This window comes from Citrus sinensis, chromosome 2 (genome assembly GCF_022201045.2).
Source record: "Citrus sinensis cultivar Valencia sweet orange chromosome 2, DVS_A1.0, whole genome shotgun sequence".
In the NCBI taxonomy this organism is placed as follows: Eukaryota; Viridiplantae; Streptophyta; class Magnoliopsida; order Sapindales; family Rutaceae; genus Citrus; species Citrus sinensis.
The window spans coordinates 29,922,199-29,940,386 of record NC_068557.1 but is presented as its reverse complement, the minus strand read 5'-3'; the positions used below and the strand labels follow the sequence as shown (position 1 = coordinate 29,940,386).

At 35.7% G+C, this 18,188-nt stretch overlaps 3 protein-coding genes and 1 pseudogene across 3 annotated transcripts; 1 reads left to right on the top strand and 3 right to left on the bottom strand.

The window, feature by feature from the left end:
• Nucleotides 1-36: 36 nt before the first annotated feature.
• On the bottom strand, nt 37-1,969 carry LOC102628188 (CASP-like protein 1C3). The gene is made up of 3 exons (XM_006467740.4): nt 1,106-1,969; nt 867-969; nt 37-789 (listed from the first exon to the last, which is right to left on the bottom strand). The coding sequence occupies exons 1-3, from the start codon at nt 1,258-1,260 to the stop codon at nt 556-558; spliced, it is 492 nt and encodes a 163-aa protein (XP_006467803.2). The 5' UTR covers nt 1,261-1,969; the 3' UTR covers nt 37-555.
• Nucleotides 1,970-2,393: 424 nt separating this feature from the next.
• On the bottom strand, nt 2,394-7,163 carry LOC102625303 (DNA-directed RNA polymerase II subunit RPB2-like; annotated as a pseudogene).
• Nucleotides 7,164-8,520: 1,357 nt separating this feature from the next.
• Nucleotides 8,521-11,719, top strand: LOC102628479 (protein LOL2). The gene is made up of 4 exons (XM_006467741.4): nt 8,521-8,968; nt 9,819-9,926; nt 10,808-10,917; nt 11,486-11,719. Exons 1-4 carry the CDS (start codon nt 8,857-8,859, stop codon nt 11,555-11,557), a joined length of 402 nt encoding a protein of 133 aa, XP_006467804.1. The 5' UTR covers nt 8,521-8,856; the 3' UTR covers nt 11,558-11,719.
• Nucleotides 11,720-14,509: 2,790 nt separating this feature from the next.
• Nucleotides 14,510-17,635, bottom strand: LOC102628780 (probable prolyl 4-hydroxylase 3). The gene is made up of 8 exons (XM_006467742.4): nt 17,232-17,635; nt 17,008-17,095; nt 16,791-16,888; nt 16,554-16,651; nt 15,811-15,940; nt 15,489-15,676; nt 15,186-15,275; nt 14,510-14,702 (listed from the first exon to the last, which is right to left on the bottom strand). The coding sequence occupies exons 1-7, from the start codon at nt 17,420-17,422 to the stop codon at nt 15,202-15,204; spliced, it is 867 nt and encodes a 288-aa protein (XP_006467805.2). The 5' UTR covers nt 17,423-17,635; the 3' UTR covers nt 14,510-14,702; nt 15,186-15,201.
• Nucleotides 17,636-18,188: the final 553 nt, after the last annotated feature.

Sequence of the window (18,188 nt, the reverse complement as noted above, 5' to 3'; positions counted from 1 at the left end):
TATTTTATTTTGGGAGGTGAACCTTGTCCTCGTGGATATGCCGGTACTGGACCTGGAATAGTGGATTCGTTGATGGGCTTAACGACCCTTTTTTTTTTTTTATTCGTTAAGGTTGAGAGACAAAATTGATATTTTTATGTGCTCAAAAGGTTGGGAAAATTTATAATATATCGGAGATACCGCGATAATTATACAATAAGTAAATGATATTTATAATATATGTGTATTTATTTTGAAATATCATCATATAAGTAGTGGTTATATTAAATTCAATTACATATATCATACATACATCAATTGATTGTAATACATCAGAAATATTTTAAAATTTCTCCAAAAGATCAATCTCTCTCAATATACAGCTACTAGTTACTACTTGCATGATGTACTAATATAATAACTATGTAATTGATCATTAGCAGATGTATATACAATATATAAGTACACTGATTAGCTTATACAGAGGGAACAAGGGTGGGTAGAAATATTATAGGAGAAAAATCAAAGCATTTAAAACATGAACAAAATCTGCATATGCTAGGGTAGGGAACCGTCTTAAGGTTTTACACCAAATACAGGACCGAGGGCAGAATAGAGAGAAAAAACAAGAAGCAATGCGTAGACAATTGCGGCGACAAAACCACAAACAAGAGCTCCAGTGACATGGTCACAAAACTTTGGAACTTGTCCACAGATAGGTAGCCAACCAGCATGACTGTTGCCTTTCTTCCCTACACGAGCTATTGCCAATGCGGCCGATATGCTTGAAGTTAGCACCGCTGTCATAACCTGATAAACCAATACAACATGACACAATAAGTAAACCCAGAAAAATTAAAATCAAATTGTTGAAATTTCTCTATTACCGCATCCAGTATGACTATTAATCGCCAAAGCAGGCTTCTGGAAGACAGAATGAGAACTACGAGGGTGTAGCCACAAGCAATTGCTTCTGCGACAACAAAGTACCTATATATATATATACACACACACACACCAAACATTAGTCTAATAACAAAAAAAAAATGAAGATTGTGTAAATAAGAATGCCTAGCTAAGAAATTTGGATAAGAAGATGAGGCGATGGTGAAGACTGAAGGCTTACTTGAATACGGGTTCATTGCTGAATTTAGCTGTGAATGTTAAGTTAAAAACTTCAGCTGACTGATGGCTTGTAACCATAACAACAATGGCAGCAACTGTCGCTCCCAGGGCTATAAGCCTCAGAAGATTGGTGATGATCCTCTTGGTCATGGTCATTTTAGTTGAGCTTGGGCTTGCTTTCTAGAGAGCCGAGTAAATTAAAAGGGAAATGGGGCTCTTGGCAGAAATTTAAATGCCAAAAACCGATGAGTATAGTGAGAAATATGTGTGTAGTGTGTTAGGAAGACAGATAGGAGGTGGTGCACTTGTTTTCTTTGTGTTCCTCGAACGAGAATCAAATTTGGTAACCTGTCTGTGAGTACTTGAAATTTTCGTGCTTGCAATGACAAATTCCTGCATGTAGAGGAACACCAATTAAGCAGCTAATCTGAAATTACCCAGTTTGATTAAGTCTCTCTTCGTACACATTGGTTGCACCAATAATGCATGGATTCAAGCCTTAAAAATGCAATAATTTTGCTGAAAATTATTATCCGTGTTTCTGTTCACCTAACAAGGTATATGAACGAACCTGTACGGCGGTTCCAATTTTTGGGCACGTGGACACCGAGTTGCTTCTTATTCCTTTCTAAACAATTGTTTTACATGGCAGATACACTTGGTAGCTACCGCCGGTTTGCAGTGGAAAGAGAGAGAGAGACAAGCGGATGGGTGGGTAGTTAAATGTCGCTAACTCAATTTCCACGATAAATTGTATAAACTTTGGTAAAATCTAATTAATTAGGCACAAAATTAACTTCTTTTTTAATGATCTTGGGCAGGTTACAAGATTGGAAAAATATAGTCTATGCCATACAAAGAAGAAAAAATGGAAAAATACCCAAGTAAAAAAAAATGGAAAAATACCCAAGTAAAAGCTATGTGATATTATTATGGTTTGCGCACAAATCATTTGCAACTAATGACTTGTGCTTTTGGTTTTGGATTGTAACTTTCACATGAGTTATTTGCTAATATCTTTTATGTTTCTTCTAATTTAGTGTCATATAGGTATCATGCCATCATTTCTCTCGCATGAGATCGGATGGGACATATAAAATAACTAGTTTTAATTTTGCCGATAATGCTATTTTTTATGATACAAGTCAACGATGAATTAGGAATGTAAATTTTTTAAACAATTTTATTATCTACGCTTAGAATTTAGGAGCATAAACTAATCAAACTATAATGACAAAGCCTTTTACTAGAACCATCTTGCGATTATATAATTGATTTTAGTCGTATAATTAACCGTGAATAATCTTCCATTTCCAAGATGAATTCATAAGTCTAAACAGTAAACAATCAAGACCTCCTGTGTATGTACAGCATATAAACACAACATGTCAGCTTAACAAATAAAAAGGAAAAAAGGAAACTTAAGCGAAAGGAATTAATTTTGAGTTGTAACAATGGAGCCTTTGGGAGACTCTTGGATAACTTGAAACCAATTGATTTTTCGATTCGCTATAATCCCAAAATTTATTGTCTATCCCGTAAGGTTGACACCTGTCGTTGACCGTATTCTTCGATTTGTACATGAGACATAATCTTTTCTAGCACTTGTTGCATTAGCAGAAACTCCACCGGTAAGCAAAAGAAGAGCCGAACTTGAACGTCACCTTCTAAAGAGGGCATCAAGTTTATTGGTAACTTCTCCGGATGAGGCGAACTTCGTAGCAAATATTTGCGATGCCAGTACCAGTAACATCCAATTCTTTATTAATAATCTGTGCGTTTAGTACTAAACTTTTACGATTGGACATTACAGAACAAATGAGAATGCACCTCAAAATTCTCTGTTCCCCATTCTTCTAAAAATTCCAAAATTGGATATGCTGCTGATCCAATTGTTATGTACACCATCAATGCGAGATTCTTTACCAAACCACAAGCCTGAACTGACAAGAAAAAATACATGCATAAGCACCATTTTAAAACAAAGGGGTTATGGAAACAACATACACACAGTCGCAGAAGTTCAATTATTTTGCAAACTACTCTCACTTGCCCTTCAGGTGTTTCAGCTGGGCACATCATTCCCCACTGTGAATTGTGCAACTGCCTAGGTTTGGCCAATTTCCCTGGTACAGGCAAACTCCATGAGTGAAAATAGGACAAGACAAATAATAAGTGCTAAAAAATAAAATAAAATAAAATAAAAAAAGAAGATGCCAAGGAGGGAAAATTCATCCCCAAACTGAAACAAAGATCATGTCAACAAATTCATGCACAAGCGCTTTCACCTTCGCGGCCTGGGGGGAATTTAATCTTCATAAATGTGACAAAGTGGAGGCGTATGTTAGACAATTTAACACCTATAGAAGAATGAATGTAATATAATTATTCTACCAGAAAAGAAAATGTTTCAGTCAGGGAACAAAGAAACTATTCTAGAATTCACACGGAAAAACTAATAGTCTCAAACCTGTGAAACTCCAGCTCTTGTACCAGCTGCATTTCCTTGACCCCAGTTTCCAGTAGCAAGCGAGTACTTGAGACCACCGGTAATGGTTTTGGCTTTGATAGCAAATTGCAAGTTAACATCCTTCCCATTATCAACACACTATAAAATGATTGAGCAATTTAAGTAAAAACCATTTAAAAGAAAAGGAGAGAGAGACATAAACTAAAACTAATTAATAGCAAATAACCTTTTGCACGTAACTTCTTACATCCCCGGTTAACTTTCTAAAGAGCTGCATTAATACAAGCACCATGAACGATTAAGAAAACTGAAAGATTAATTCATATTCATATTAAAGTGTGTGTGTGTGCATATATATTTATATCAACAAACAAACCGTTCTAAACAAGCCTCCAAGCAAAGGACCAGCAAGGTCCAGCCTCTTGTTGCCATAATGATCCCTATCATCTTCAGCCCTCCGGCCAAGTGCGCATAGAAGAAGCCGATGAATGATATGTCTGGTGGAGATAGGAACAATGAAAGATTTAGCCATGAAAACAACTCAGAAGGGATCCCAATGCTAAAGCATATAGAAGCATCAAACTAACCCAAAATAGTAAGCTTTCTTTGTTTCACAGAAGTCTCCTGTACCAACATGAGGAAGCATTTCCTTTTGAAGGATCTCTTTGGCGTATCTGAAAGGAGAATCACCTAAACATGATAGAACTTCACATATAGAATTTGAAACCCAAATAATATTGCTGAGCTAGCACGTACTTTATCATCTTTTCCCTAGTCACACCAACAGTTGCTCCTCTTTTTCCAATGTACTCTAGTGCAGTACACAAGAGAGGAACATTACAGTTTCAAAGAGGTTCAAGCACCGAAACCACGATCCCTAGGAAACTATTAAAAAGAAAAAGAAAACTACAAGAAGACGAAACAAGACTGGTCCGATACAAACTTCACTGCATTCATGGAAGAGAACACCTAAATAGTTTACAGAGTAAGCCAACTGATATCAGAGAAGGCACAAAAAATTAGATAACAAGTAAACTAATTTAAAAGAACAATTCAGATTATACACTCACACACCCTCTTACATTCCAAAAATGACCCCCTTTCCTTCTCTCATTCACACACTTGCTTCCATATAATATGAAATCGCAGTGAGGCAGCGTGTATTTGGCCCAAAAAAAATAAAAGAATTACCACAAATCAAACAAGAAAAATGACAAATATAACGCAGATTTCCTCTAAGGATTCTAGGAGAATTCTTATAAAGCCCAATGAAGCAACTAATACATATAAAAATTCATGCCTTTAAAAACTAGTTCAGCAGCGAATAAAAAGCAACTTTGGACCTACTAATAGAAAGAACAAGAGTTTCAGCTTGTTATGTGGAGAAATAACTTAATTTTAGTGATAACCAAGAGAGAAATTTCAACTTGTGCAGCATGCACAGTTGATTGCTGTTATCAAACTGAATGCTCTCATGAAATAACATTCTTGTGCCAAAACAGAAGAGGGTCCATTGACCAACAAAAGAGACATAGAATGGGAAAAAGATAAATAGCAAATGTAGACACTTGATCACACAAAGAAAGAGTTTCAAAAAGTAGGGAATATAAAAGAGGATGGCTTTGTAATTTAACTCAAAGAGATATTTGTAATATAAAATTTCATTGAAAAAATTGGTGCAAAGAGAATTAATATGGATTCATATATCCCACACACTAGAGAATATTTTCCATATATAGTGGAGTTTAAGATGAGAAGAGGGTGGAGGAGGAATAAAGGAAGGAGGAAGGTTGACTGAGAAAGGCATATACAGAGGATAGAATATCAGATGGTTATCCATGTCACTAGAAAGTAAGCATATAACTTCTCTCGCACAAATTAGCATCTCAATCAAAAATATGTAACAGCAGGCAAATCATTCTAAAGAAATAATTCACGGCAGAAGTAGAGGTAGATACCTGTTGATTTTGAATGAAAAATGCTTCCTCCAGGGAAGGCCGAAGCAATTCCATCATTTGAGTATCTTGGAAGTCATAGCAAATGTGCTCTAATATATCTTCGTCAGCTGTAAACCCCAAAGCCCGAAACAAAATGATAATAGGAATTTCAGTTCGAATGTATGGAAGGGTAGCATGAATGTACTGCCCCGAAGAGCCCTGCAACAAATTAAATAGAATGGAAACAAAGTCAAGTCGCAGATGCAGTAAATGAGAGGTACTAATAGCTGCTTTGATAGCTGGAAAATAGAATAAAGATAACTGGTAAAAGAAAATAAAAAACCATCTTCAAACACTAAAAGGGTTATCATTACCCCTTTGGCACTAGTCCGAGAAAGCATCGGCACAAAAATCGTGCTGGGTGGCCTGTTTTGGGACTCTGCCATAGAACAAACTTCTGCCACGTAGGCGTACTTGTTTGGCTGCCTTTTCTTGAAGACATAGACATGATTGGTGCTCATCTTCTCCTGAGCAATCAGAACTTTTTCACTTCCATTGATAATAAAATATCCACCTTCATCATATGGGCATTCCCCAAGCTCCGTTAAAGCCTTCTGTGAGTTTTGATATAGTGTGCAATAACTTGATCGAAGCATTATAGGAACCTAGAAATGCATTAACTGGTGAGTTTTCAGAGATAAAACCAATCCCATCATTAAAAAGAAAATAATAATAATAATAATAATAAGAAGAAATAAATAAACTACACACCTTTCCGATGAAAACTTTAGTGAAATCTTGGGTTTAGGTGACTTCTTCACCATCGTGCCCTTTCTTAATAACTCTCTTCGTAACATCCACGTACAAAGGAGCAGAGTATGTTAAATTCCTCAATCTTGCAGCCTTTAGGAATAATGTGGCAGTCTCTCCATCTGATTCTGTCATCATCGGTTTGCTCAGATATATCTTAACCAAAACTGATCTTGTAGATGGTCTGCACATAATCCAATGTCAGTAAGTTTCAATTTCTATTTGTAATTCATTAAAATACTCATTGGACGCAGTTATATTTTTCTGTAATAATTAACTTTTTAAGGCTAATAACAATTTTAACAAAAAAGAAATGCTTGTACACATTATAGCTTCTTCAGGTGGAAACTCGAGTAATTTTTATCACTCGTAATATGTACAGAATGCTTGTACATATAATAGCTTCCTCTTCTTCAGGTAGAAGCTCAAGTCATTTATTAACTTCTTCATAAATAGTGTATGATTGTAAAACCTCAGCAAAATCAGATTGTTGACCGGGATTGTGTTGGGATTCTGGGCGAATCTCGATATCTGCGGATTCATCAACGATTTCTTGCATAGTGTTCTGATTGAATTCATCAAAGGAATCTAGTTGCTGCCTAACCAAACCCTTTTCTTCAAAATAAGCTGAAATAACCGCCCACGCCTCCTCCTGTGTAGTCTCCTCCTCTTCATCCTCCTCCAGTCCTCCTCAAGCTGTTGCTATTCGGAATCACTTTCTTCTTCCATCATCATTTTATAATATTCAAAACCTAGGAGAAGAGCTCCATAAGAGAGTTTTGATGTAGCGAGACGAGCTCTTGAAAGGATTCTGGGACTGCTCGCCGGGAGAGGGCGGTGTAAGTGCAACCCCTTCTATTTTAAAATTTTGGTTGCTAATTTACAATCAAGTCCTTACTGTTTCCTAAAACTCAAGCTAGTTGTAAGTTCGTCAAATCAATCAACTAAATCCTTCATTACTAATTTGTTAATTTCATAATTATCGATCTTGGGATACAAAGTAAGTTTATAACCTAAATTAACATTACATGTTAAGTAATAGGTGACCAAACTATTAATAATAAGATAATTTCGTAATACTAATAAATAAATAACATGGTAAATGCTACATTATTTAGAAAAAATTTATATGAGTAATGCTACACATTGCAAATAATATGTCATTCATCAATTAAATAGTAAGATATTACAATTAATTTATTTAAAGTTATTAAAAATTATCAATTACTAAATAAATGACATATTAGATGTCACATAAATTGTGATGAAATTTTAAGATATCTTTCATCACTCAATAGTTCATTTAAATCATAGTTTCGTTTATTTTATAAAATCTAGTATGGGGCACGAATAGCATCTTCAAAATTAAGTAGACATTTATCTTTGGTGTGATGATTTATGAGTCCATTGTACCGTACTATTGTAGACTTGAAATCCATGAACTTTAATTTTTTTTTTTTTCATATTTGTTGTATATGAATTGGAATAGATGAATAGCATAAGTTAGATAGCCATATAAAGATGTTTGGTCTTAATAAAGATGAAGATGGTGAATGAAAATAAGGAGAGTAATAATATGGTGGAGAAGATGATGAAGATAGAGAATATAAAGAACCTTCAAAAATGGAGAAATGGGTGATGATCTAAAAGATGGAGAGAAGAGAAAAATAGGCAAGGAGATGAAAGAAAAAAAGAGCATGCATTTGTATGGGTGAATGAGACATGTATATGGTAAGGGAAATGCATAAAAGTTAGGACTAGATGTCATCCTTAGGTTAAAAAGAGAAAATATTTTTAGATTTACGTGTTATATTTAAAAAAAAAGAAAGATAAGCATATTTTTTTTATACTAACTTTATTTTTTCTCACAAATATTTTGAAGTATACAACATTAACCATTGATTTCTAAGTTAATTTAATGTAATTAATTCTTTCAAATGACATTTTTATATTACTCCAAGTATTGTACTTATTTTACCCTTATAATTGTCCACGTGTCATTTATTTATCAGTTGAAAAATATCATTCTAAATTTACCGCAAACACATACATATTATATAGATCAGACTACAGTGCAACTGTGGCACAGTTGCACCACAGTTTTATCTCATATTACATATTGTGATTATTTTTGTTTCTCATGAAATAATTGAGATATTTTAATCGATTTATATATGATTGTTTGCATGTTAATATTCCTTATGCCTGGGAGCTGATTTTTGAAGAGCTCATATGCCATGGTCATTGCCCAAGAATGCCGACTAAGTAGGAACCCCCGGCAGAAACAGGGAAAAAAAGAAAAAAAAAAGAAAAATGGCCATGGCTGTTTATTTGGTCAATCCGGTTAAGGATTAAATCTAACGGTTGGGTGGTAGTAGATGACTTTTTGGAGTTGTGGGGATTATGCAATAAATGTCAGTACAATTGGGTGTCCGATAAAATTAACGCTTAGAAGAGAACCTTTAACGGTGCGGTCTATTTAGTTGTTATTTTCATTTCATCATCATTCAGAGTTACTATCGAAGTCAGATTCAAATGGAAAACAGAGAAAAAGAATCTATGGAAAATCAAGAAGAAAATGAAGAAGCTGGGCCACCGCCGGGGTGGCAACCCATTCCTCCGCCGTTACCGGTGCCTTCACCTTCCGGTCAGTTACCATACCCATTATGTAGTTCTGTTTATGTGCGTATTTATGTGAACTGGTGAGATTTATATATAATTTGTATTTTATTTTTAAATACCCCGAAGAAAAATGTTTTTATTGAATCATCAGCCGGAAGCCGTTAACATTTAGGTATAGTGTTGTTTACTTTCATTTGAGGTTCTGGCTTGTTTAAAGGGTTTTGGCTTTTGTTTCTGAGCAATTATCAAATGAATTATTTCATAAATTATTATCAAATTGTCAACTGAAGAAAAGGAAAAAATGAACTTATGGTTAAATATTGCAAAAAATATTCTCATGGAAATATTAATTAACTAATTTATCCAATGATACATAGGTTGTCAATACAGGTGTGAATAAGATATGTGTTTTAAGTTGAACTTTGATTTGCTTTTCTATTGCAAGAATTCAAGGTATTTGGTGCATATTTTCATGTTTGCCCTGTGTGGTACAACTTGAGGGTTCAATTGGCATGCCAACATTCCTTTCTCCGTGACTTCAATTATATCTCCTATCACATTGAGTATGATCACCAGTGAAAGTTTTAATCCTTACACGCATTTAAAGTGCTGTTGTTTGTCACATTGGTATAGTAGTTGCCAAATGACGACAACATGGTGGAGTGTAGCTAGAGTGAATTCTCTGTCTCAAGAGTCATTTTGGCTGACCTTAACCTGTTACCATCAAGGTTTTACTGGATCTATATGACTTATTGATTTATTTTCCATTCAATGTGATTTTTCCTATTATTTGTCGTGCTTGCAAGCATAATCTCACAGCATTATTTGGTTTGCTAAACTTCCGACAACTTTGCCTGTTCTGTAATTTTGGACAGAAATGGCTCAAATGGTTTGTGGTTCCTGCCGCCGACTGCTTGCGTATCCACGAGGAGCCAGACATGTTAAATGTTCATGTTGTCAGACTGTCAACTTTGTGCTAGAAGGTTCTTTCCTCTCTTACTATTATATGTTGTTTTGCCAACCATACCGAACAGCCCCAAAACCCCCACCTTTTACTCTCTTCTGTATGAATAAATGAATAAATAGAGTAGAAAGATTTCATTGTTTGGGATCATCGCTGTATCTCTTTCCTCTTACTACTCTACCACGCCCTTGAATCTTTTGATCTTTGCTAACCATGTAGCGTATGAAGGGGGATTGCAATACATTTATTTCGAAGGCAAAAGTTAAATACCTCTGAAATTCTGGGTTGTAGCTATGACTTTATTAAAACTAATTCAATGCATATTTTGGCTTAACCCATCAACATCATTGCAGATACACCTAAGTGGAGTAAAAGATCCTTGTGATTCTTTTCCCACTATTTATTTTATTGAACGAGGCACTGAAGTCATCTAGTGTATTCAAATGATTTTATGTCACATTGTTGACTATTACTTGTACCTCCCTTCAACCACCCCTCTTCTTCTTGTTCTTTTGCAACTTCAATTCTGTACCAGTTCCTTTTGAAGATGAAACAATTTGTTTTGACACATCAGTGTTGAAGGACCTCTACCTTAGGTGAAATAACCTTGTGTTACCAAATTCTATGACCTCGCATGTAAGGGTACAGCGTAAACACCAGTGATCATTCATTGCACACATAGATGCGGCAATGTTTCAACTATACATAATGATAACTAAATATTTGATTTTTAAATGTGAAGAGAAATCCTCCCACCTTCACAAAATATATACTTTCTTCGATTTTTTTTTTTTTTTGAATGGTGAAAATATTGTCAATTTAGCAAAATTTGTCCTTTTCTTTACAATCTTCAGTATGATAGGATGGTTAAATTTTTTTTAACCGTGTCCTTTATTTCAGCTCATCAGGTGGGGCAAGTTAAGTGTGCTAGTTGTGCAGTGTTGCTGATGTATCCATATGGAGCTCCATCAGTCAGGTGTTCCTCATGTTGTTTTGTGACAGAAATTGGGGTATGTGGACTCTCTCTCTTTCTCTGTATGTGTGATCTAGCAAACCAGATTTGAGTATTAGACCAACTAGGGATGGATGTCTTAAGTAGGAAGGCAGAGCTGGTGGCATTTAAGTGGAAAACCGTTACCCACCAGCTAAGTCACGAGTGCCACAATGAATTGTATCCAAGATGGGCCCTGGGTCCATGTCATAAATTTGTTCAATGAGATGATGAATAGTTGTTCAGAGCTTGGGGGAATGATCCTTTCAATAATTTTTCAAGAAACTATAATTCTGCATTTAATATCCACATAAATACTTGAGACAGTAGTGAACTCAGTACCTAAAAGTTGTTTGCGAGGTACAACTATAGAGGCTAAAACTCTAGTTATTATCAACTTCGTATTAAATAGTTCTCGAGAGCTATTATTATGGTAAAGCATGCTCTAGAGGTTTTAAATTTGATCTGCTGATGTGCATAGACAAATTACTTATCTGAAACACTCTTTTATTAGTACACATGGGCTTGATTATTATTCTTAGTGTTCGTGGTGAATTACTGACTCCTTGTAATTGCATAATATTCAGGACCACAACAGGCGCGCCCCATGGTCTGTTCAACAGGGCCAACCCACCCCTCCGTCTAATACAGTCCGCTGAGCTTGCAAATTTTATTTTATTTTTTGAAATTCATTTGGGTCTATCCTTGATGATATGATTGACTCCATTTTCATCCCTGCATGTTGAGTTGCTAGTCAATTGTACATAAATAGTGAATCATTTTCCCATATTTAATATTCAAAGTTTTGGGATGTTTCCAGAGTTTCCTTTTGTTTTTAATCCTTTTTCGAATTTTCCTTGTTGTTGAGACTTCTGTATCGGAGAATTTCTTGGGAAAGATCTTTCTGGTGTGTATGATTTAGACAGTCGTGACCTAATTAAAGTACAAAAATAAACAGGAAAATTATTAGAGCAGAACAGAACATGAAATTAGTTTTTAGCAGCACAAGTAGTTCAACACATTTGCTACGAGACTGATTAGAATGTAATGCACCGACTGATTAGAGAAACCGATACCGAAACCGAAACCGAAACCAAAAAAAGTCGGCCAACGAAAAGCATCCAAACGGCTTGGGCGGACAACTAGAAACAGGACCTCACTGAATAACATTGAGATAGATGATCTATTTTAAATTACAAATGATCCTTTTAGTTGCGGTTTACATGTACTTGGAATACATATAATCACCGCTAGGTTCATCTATCCCCCCACTTGATTCCACAAACAATATAATCACTACTAGCTTCATCGATTTCAGTATTTCACTTGAAACTTTTGGGAGGTGGTTCAGGTGTGGCCAAGGATGTATCCGGGCCAGTTCAAAGGGCATTCGTATGATTTTAATTTACTATTATTTAGATATTTTCGTGAAAAATAGACATGGAATGATTTGCATACTCTCTCTCTCTCTCTCTATCTGTGTATATATATATATATATGAATACCAATTTGGTTCAAAATTTTAAACTTTATTAAAATTTGAGAAAATTATTAAGCAAATATTACCCGTACAAATTTACACTTTAGCTGATATGGAATAAAATCATTAGCTACCGAGTGGAAGCGCGTGAATGATTTTAAATATTAGCTTCAAAGAAAATGCGGGCGTTTGTTTACAGAATATTTTAGATGTGCTTTCAGAAATTAAGCAGGAGAACAAACATTCCTTGAAGCTATTTTTTGCTTCTTAAGCTTTGAAAATCGTGGTCGACATTCCCCGTTCGTTAACAGGTTGTTTGGCACACTTGTGAAATGGCCTTCATGAATCATCACCACTTGCATTTTCATATCAAGAAATTCTTCCGATGCAGAGTATATTTATGATAATGAAGAGTTTTTTCTCTTTTCTTTTTTTTTTTTCTTTTTAAATTACACCCGCAGCATCTGTTCGCCCAGGGATTGTGTACAAATTGGACAAAGGCACCAGTGGATTGCTTGTTCCGCCCTGTAACCACTTTAAGGAGCAAAACCTAGTAAACTTCCTAAGGATACTTCTTTGTTTTTCCTGATGGCTGAATTAGCGATTAGGCTAACATGCATTTTCTTTTATCTTGATAATATTTTTACATGTCAATGGCAGAACTAGCATTCTCATTTTCATTTATCAGAACATTTCAAGCTACATGCTATCCACAGAGTGTACATCATCACTCTTACCTCTGGAGTGCCCTCTCAATCTTCTGGCTGTATTGAAGTTCCAATTGGCCGTGATCAAAACAACAGGATTCGTGTGGCTGCCATACCTGGATCACATAAACATGAACATGTACTGGGACGTCGTGCCACTAGCTGGTGACTCATGGTCCTTCTCCTTCTCTGTTTGGCATTAAGTAGCATAGTCTTAACAGTTGACTCTATCTATAGCTAGTTAGGGAGGTATAGACAACTTCAATATATGAGCATGAGGTTTTCTTTCTTCCTGTTCCAGTTGATTTTGCCTTAATGGCGGTTGTGGATTTCAGCCCCTTGAAATTATATGTTTGTAATTACTATCTGATGCTAGAGTTGATGAAAATTTCACATGGTCCCCCAATTATGATGCACGTTTGTCGAAGTTGGTCGAACCATTATCAGGTCACTCCTCCATTAGGTTGTGAGATGTATGGAGGGACAAAGAACATGGCCACGTCGCTGCTTCAGCCCAGAACCTCACCTAGCTGAGCTCTCACCGAAAACTTTGTGTATGCCTCATCTGTTTTCTCCTTTGTGTATGCCTATATCTAGCTGCTAGCATTGTGTACAAAAGTTTTGTTACCTAGGTTCACACATCCACACACGGGTGGAAAAAGATACACTGATTATGTTCGCTACCTTCAGATTTCTGCTGAGATTTTAAGCCAGCAACAGGGAAATTGGCACAGAGACGCTATTCCAGCTGAAACGATATTAATGGCCTGATGATTATGATTATTTTGAGTATATCCACATTTGAATGCAAGATTGTCTTCGCAACAAGGATTCCGTGGATAAGGCTTCTCATGGAAAGTGTGCGCTCGAAAAATGAGTTATTTTTGTTACCTCCCTAACGAGGGTAAGTTATTTATATTTTTGAATTGTAATCAATACGATAACCAAAAAACCGGGTAAAAAAAAAGTAATTAAAAGAAGTATTTAACAATAAAATAAAAAATAAAATAAAAATCTTGACAGCACACGCACTTTCACACGTAGCACGAGCGAAGCATCTGTATATATCTTGAATTTCAGAATTTACCGTTAGTTTACATATGTATATCAAGACACCACCCACATCCGGACTCGACTAGCTTACAGAATCTGTAAGGTACAGACTGCAGCATCAGCCGTTGGATGTGGAGTGAGAAACTAAACAATAGAAAATCGGATGGTGGGATGACGGGAGATGTTTGTTACAGAATCTGTACCATAGACAGGTCCCCCACATCCCCACATTCCTATTTATTAGTGAAAGTACAAATACCAGATCACTTATCTGAACCTCACTCTATTTATCAAATGGCGGCCGAACAAAAAGCTTTCTACCCAAGGCTCCGTTTGTTTCAAACTGCCCTGTCCTGCAGCTGGGCTGCCGGCTATTTTTCTTTTTTTCTTTTTTAAATATAATGATCGCGTTCTACTCCAACATTAATTTGGCCTAGCTATAATTTACTTGACAGTGTTTCCCAAACACCCATCAACTTTTTTCTTGACAGCTATAGCTTTTATCCTACAAAACAGACCATAAATGGCTGTGAAAAGGATTCAAGATATCGACATCTTAAGGTCCTGCAAGGAAGAAATAGAACGTCAGAAAGTTGAATCAATGAAAACTCAACACATGTATAAACTCTGTAAGCCTCCAAAGCTATCTTATTCTAAAAACAGGACAAGCTTTTGTATTCTTAATTTTCAGTGCCTACAAGCACATCTAATTTATCATTGTCATTGATTTCAAAAACACCTAGCTGGGTCTTTTTGGCTATCCATAAAATGGTGATTTGGCCATAGCAATTCCAATTTGGCAAAGCACCGGCCAAGAACATGAAGTCCTTGCCTGCATTAGGAACTTGTTTAGGAAGAGAAGCAGGCCACAAACTCATGAATCCGAAATTTTAACAGGTAAATGTGCTGTATACCATTGTATCAAGATGCATACCAACAAATATCACAAAGTTCTCAAAAAAGATGCATGCCAACGCATATTAAATTTCATAAACATAATGCCTTATGCATGTTTCACAAAGTTCAACTATTTTTTTCACCATTTACCTCTTTATGTTATTGCTTAGGCTTTGTACTCGTGAACATGCATCCATTTTGTAGCTGACCATTTGTTCCCTCTAATCACAGGGCAACCGCCTAGCATCAAACATAAATTGAATTTATCTAATTTAGTACACCATGTTAAAAGACTGAAACCCGTTTGTTAAAACTTTCAGTAAAAAATAAATAAATATATAAATAACAAATAAAGGCCAATTTTTTCATTCTAAAATGGAAGACAAATTGCTGCATCACTTTTGAATTACAGTTAAAGCTATGGACAAACAGAAAAAATGCACAATTACCGACCATGCAAACTTGAAGGATCTAGTGTGGCATCAGGTCTCATGCTCCAAAATAGTAATGCATCACCCCTTTTTGGTTTTACGGAGAGACCTTGTTTGCCGCATTCAGATAACTCGTTCCACCACCGCACGGAAGTAAAATTTGCATTGGCAGCAGGAAACACTGTCTCACCCCCTTCTTCAACATCAGACCTGAAACAACCGTAGGAAAAAAAAAAAGTGCCAGAAAGGCAAACATCATATATCCATGGAAAATGCAGCTAAACAAAAGTTTAGGTGCATGTTGAGCATATCCTGAGATGTTGGCGGAGGCAATTAGTTCTTACAAATACATAAGAAGAGTAGCCATTCGTTGGCCTCCATTCTTTGTGTTGAACTCATCAAGGAAGTAATCATAGTGAGCATCATATTTCTGTCCAACTTCATAATGGAGGACTTGAATTCCTTCTCCATGCTCTGTAGATTGTAAGGTTAGATTGAATAGACCTCGATTTCTTGAATTGATAAGCAACTAATTACAGTAAAAAAGAAATTTACACAGTTTTCTCTCATAATGATGAGCAACGAAAATAATAAAGGGGCAGGCAGCAGCAACAAAGAAACCTAAAATAAAATAGAAAAAGTTATACTTAAGCAAGTGAGCACGCTTTAGCAAAAAGTATTGTGTTAGAAGTAAGTAAAACAATGTATTATTGCATTTAGATGAGCATGCAAGATTTCTGGAAAAGGCTTTTTTGAGTTGAGATGTGCATTGTACAAACAAACTGATTGAAAGGAAAGCCAGAAAAATCATGAACATAAATAGGAACTCTGTAAAATCTATGCAAACAGAATACAAGGCAAAAAGTTGGCAAAATAAGCACATGCAAGCAGGCATCTGAGTTTCATATTTATTAAGAAATAAACAAGAGAATATGTTTTAAAAAGAATGAGCATAAGGTACATCAATTTTTCTTGAGAAAGATTAAGCACCTTTCAATATCAAACAAAGAAAAGCTAGTCAGGACATAATTCAGAAACCCTTCATCTAAGAAATTCAACTGGAGCTTTTAGAACTTCAGATACTCACCCATGGGAATAAAAGTGAAGTCTGCTATCCTCTTCTCAATTCCCCTAATAATTCTATCTTGTCCTCTTTTCAGAAACGTGCCAGAGCTTGTACGCACCCTATAGACAAGACATATCAAGTTCCTCAATAAATATGTTAACCAAAACGTAAGTTTAATTCTCTTTTTTTCTTTTCCTCCCAACTTAATCCAATGTGCCAAAAACAAAAAAATGGAGATAGCAACAAGGAAATGCAAACCTGCTATCTTTGCTTTGACCAGTTTTGCTATCGACAACTGTTGACTTTACCATATAAGGTTTAGCAAGATCTATTAAGTATTCACATTCTGCCGTGGACTGTATAAAATCAAATTCTCAAGTCAGTATTATTTCTGAAAAATTACCAACCTAGGTTTCTTGTTTAATTAAATAAACAGAGCAGCAACAGTTAAAATTAAAAAATAAAAGAAACTAACCAGAAAATTATGGTAAACGAAAGCTCTAGGCTCCCAAGCAACAATTTCCGTCCACTGCTCTCCTTTCTCCTCCGCAATACCACTACGTCTGCGACAGAATTTGCAAAGATATTAAAATTAATAAAACGTAGCAAAAACAAAATGTTCGAGATCATCCAGAAGCGCTGTGTTTACTTTAATTAATAATTTAAGAAAAAAAGGAGTCGCAAAGTTCGATCACATACTTTTCAAATGCGCGGCGGCGAAAGGAGGTGAGATCATTTGGCGGAGAATCATCGTCGCCGATTGGAATATAGAAAATTCCCATAGCAAGAAGCATCAACAAAACAATCGTTAGCATGAATAGCATTGACAGAACCAGCGTTAATGTGGACCATTTCTTCGCTTGTAATCGAGAATGCCTCAATTTCACCATTATTCTCCAACCAGCTCACTCAAAACCCTAAATTGAAATCGATACCTATTTCTTGAATACTGTAACTCCACCTCAAAGGATCAGTTTTTTATCTTGAATTTTCTGTTTTACTGTTTCACTTTCTTTGACTCTCTGTTCATTGTTTGTTGAGATGCGAAGCTATTACCGACTTTTCAACTCCGATTTGCACTCTGGTTTTACTATCTGAACCCCCCTTCATAAACAACTATATAAGCATAAATTTTCAAACGGTAACGTGCTAGGAATGGAATTTGAATGACGAAGTTACCCTCGATTGTAGGTGAGTACTCTTAGTATCCCTTAAAATTGCAGGAAAAATAACAATTGGATCCGTATTGTTTCACGAACTCTCGAATCAAACATAAACTCTCCGATTTGTGCCAAATAAGTCCCTAACTAAAATTGAATTCCCAAAATACCCTTAGAGATCTAAATTTTGGGCATTACGAACTCGCAATATAGGGAGATGTTAGGGACAGTCATTTCGGTGTTAGGGTGGTACTTGATACAAACGAACAATTATATATTTTTTTGAGAATTAGTAAATAACTAGGGAAACAAATGTTATTAACCAAAATACCGGGAGAACGGAGGTAGTTCTGTCATTATGTCTGCTGAGGAGTTCGGTACATACATTTTCATTTCAGCATTTTGGCGCTGTGGGCGGGCGGCACAAGGTATTGGAACGGAGCTGGACTGGAAACGGGAAATTAATAAGAAACTTTTTTTCATCCTAAAAATCTTG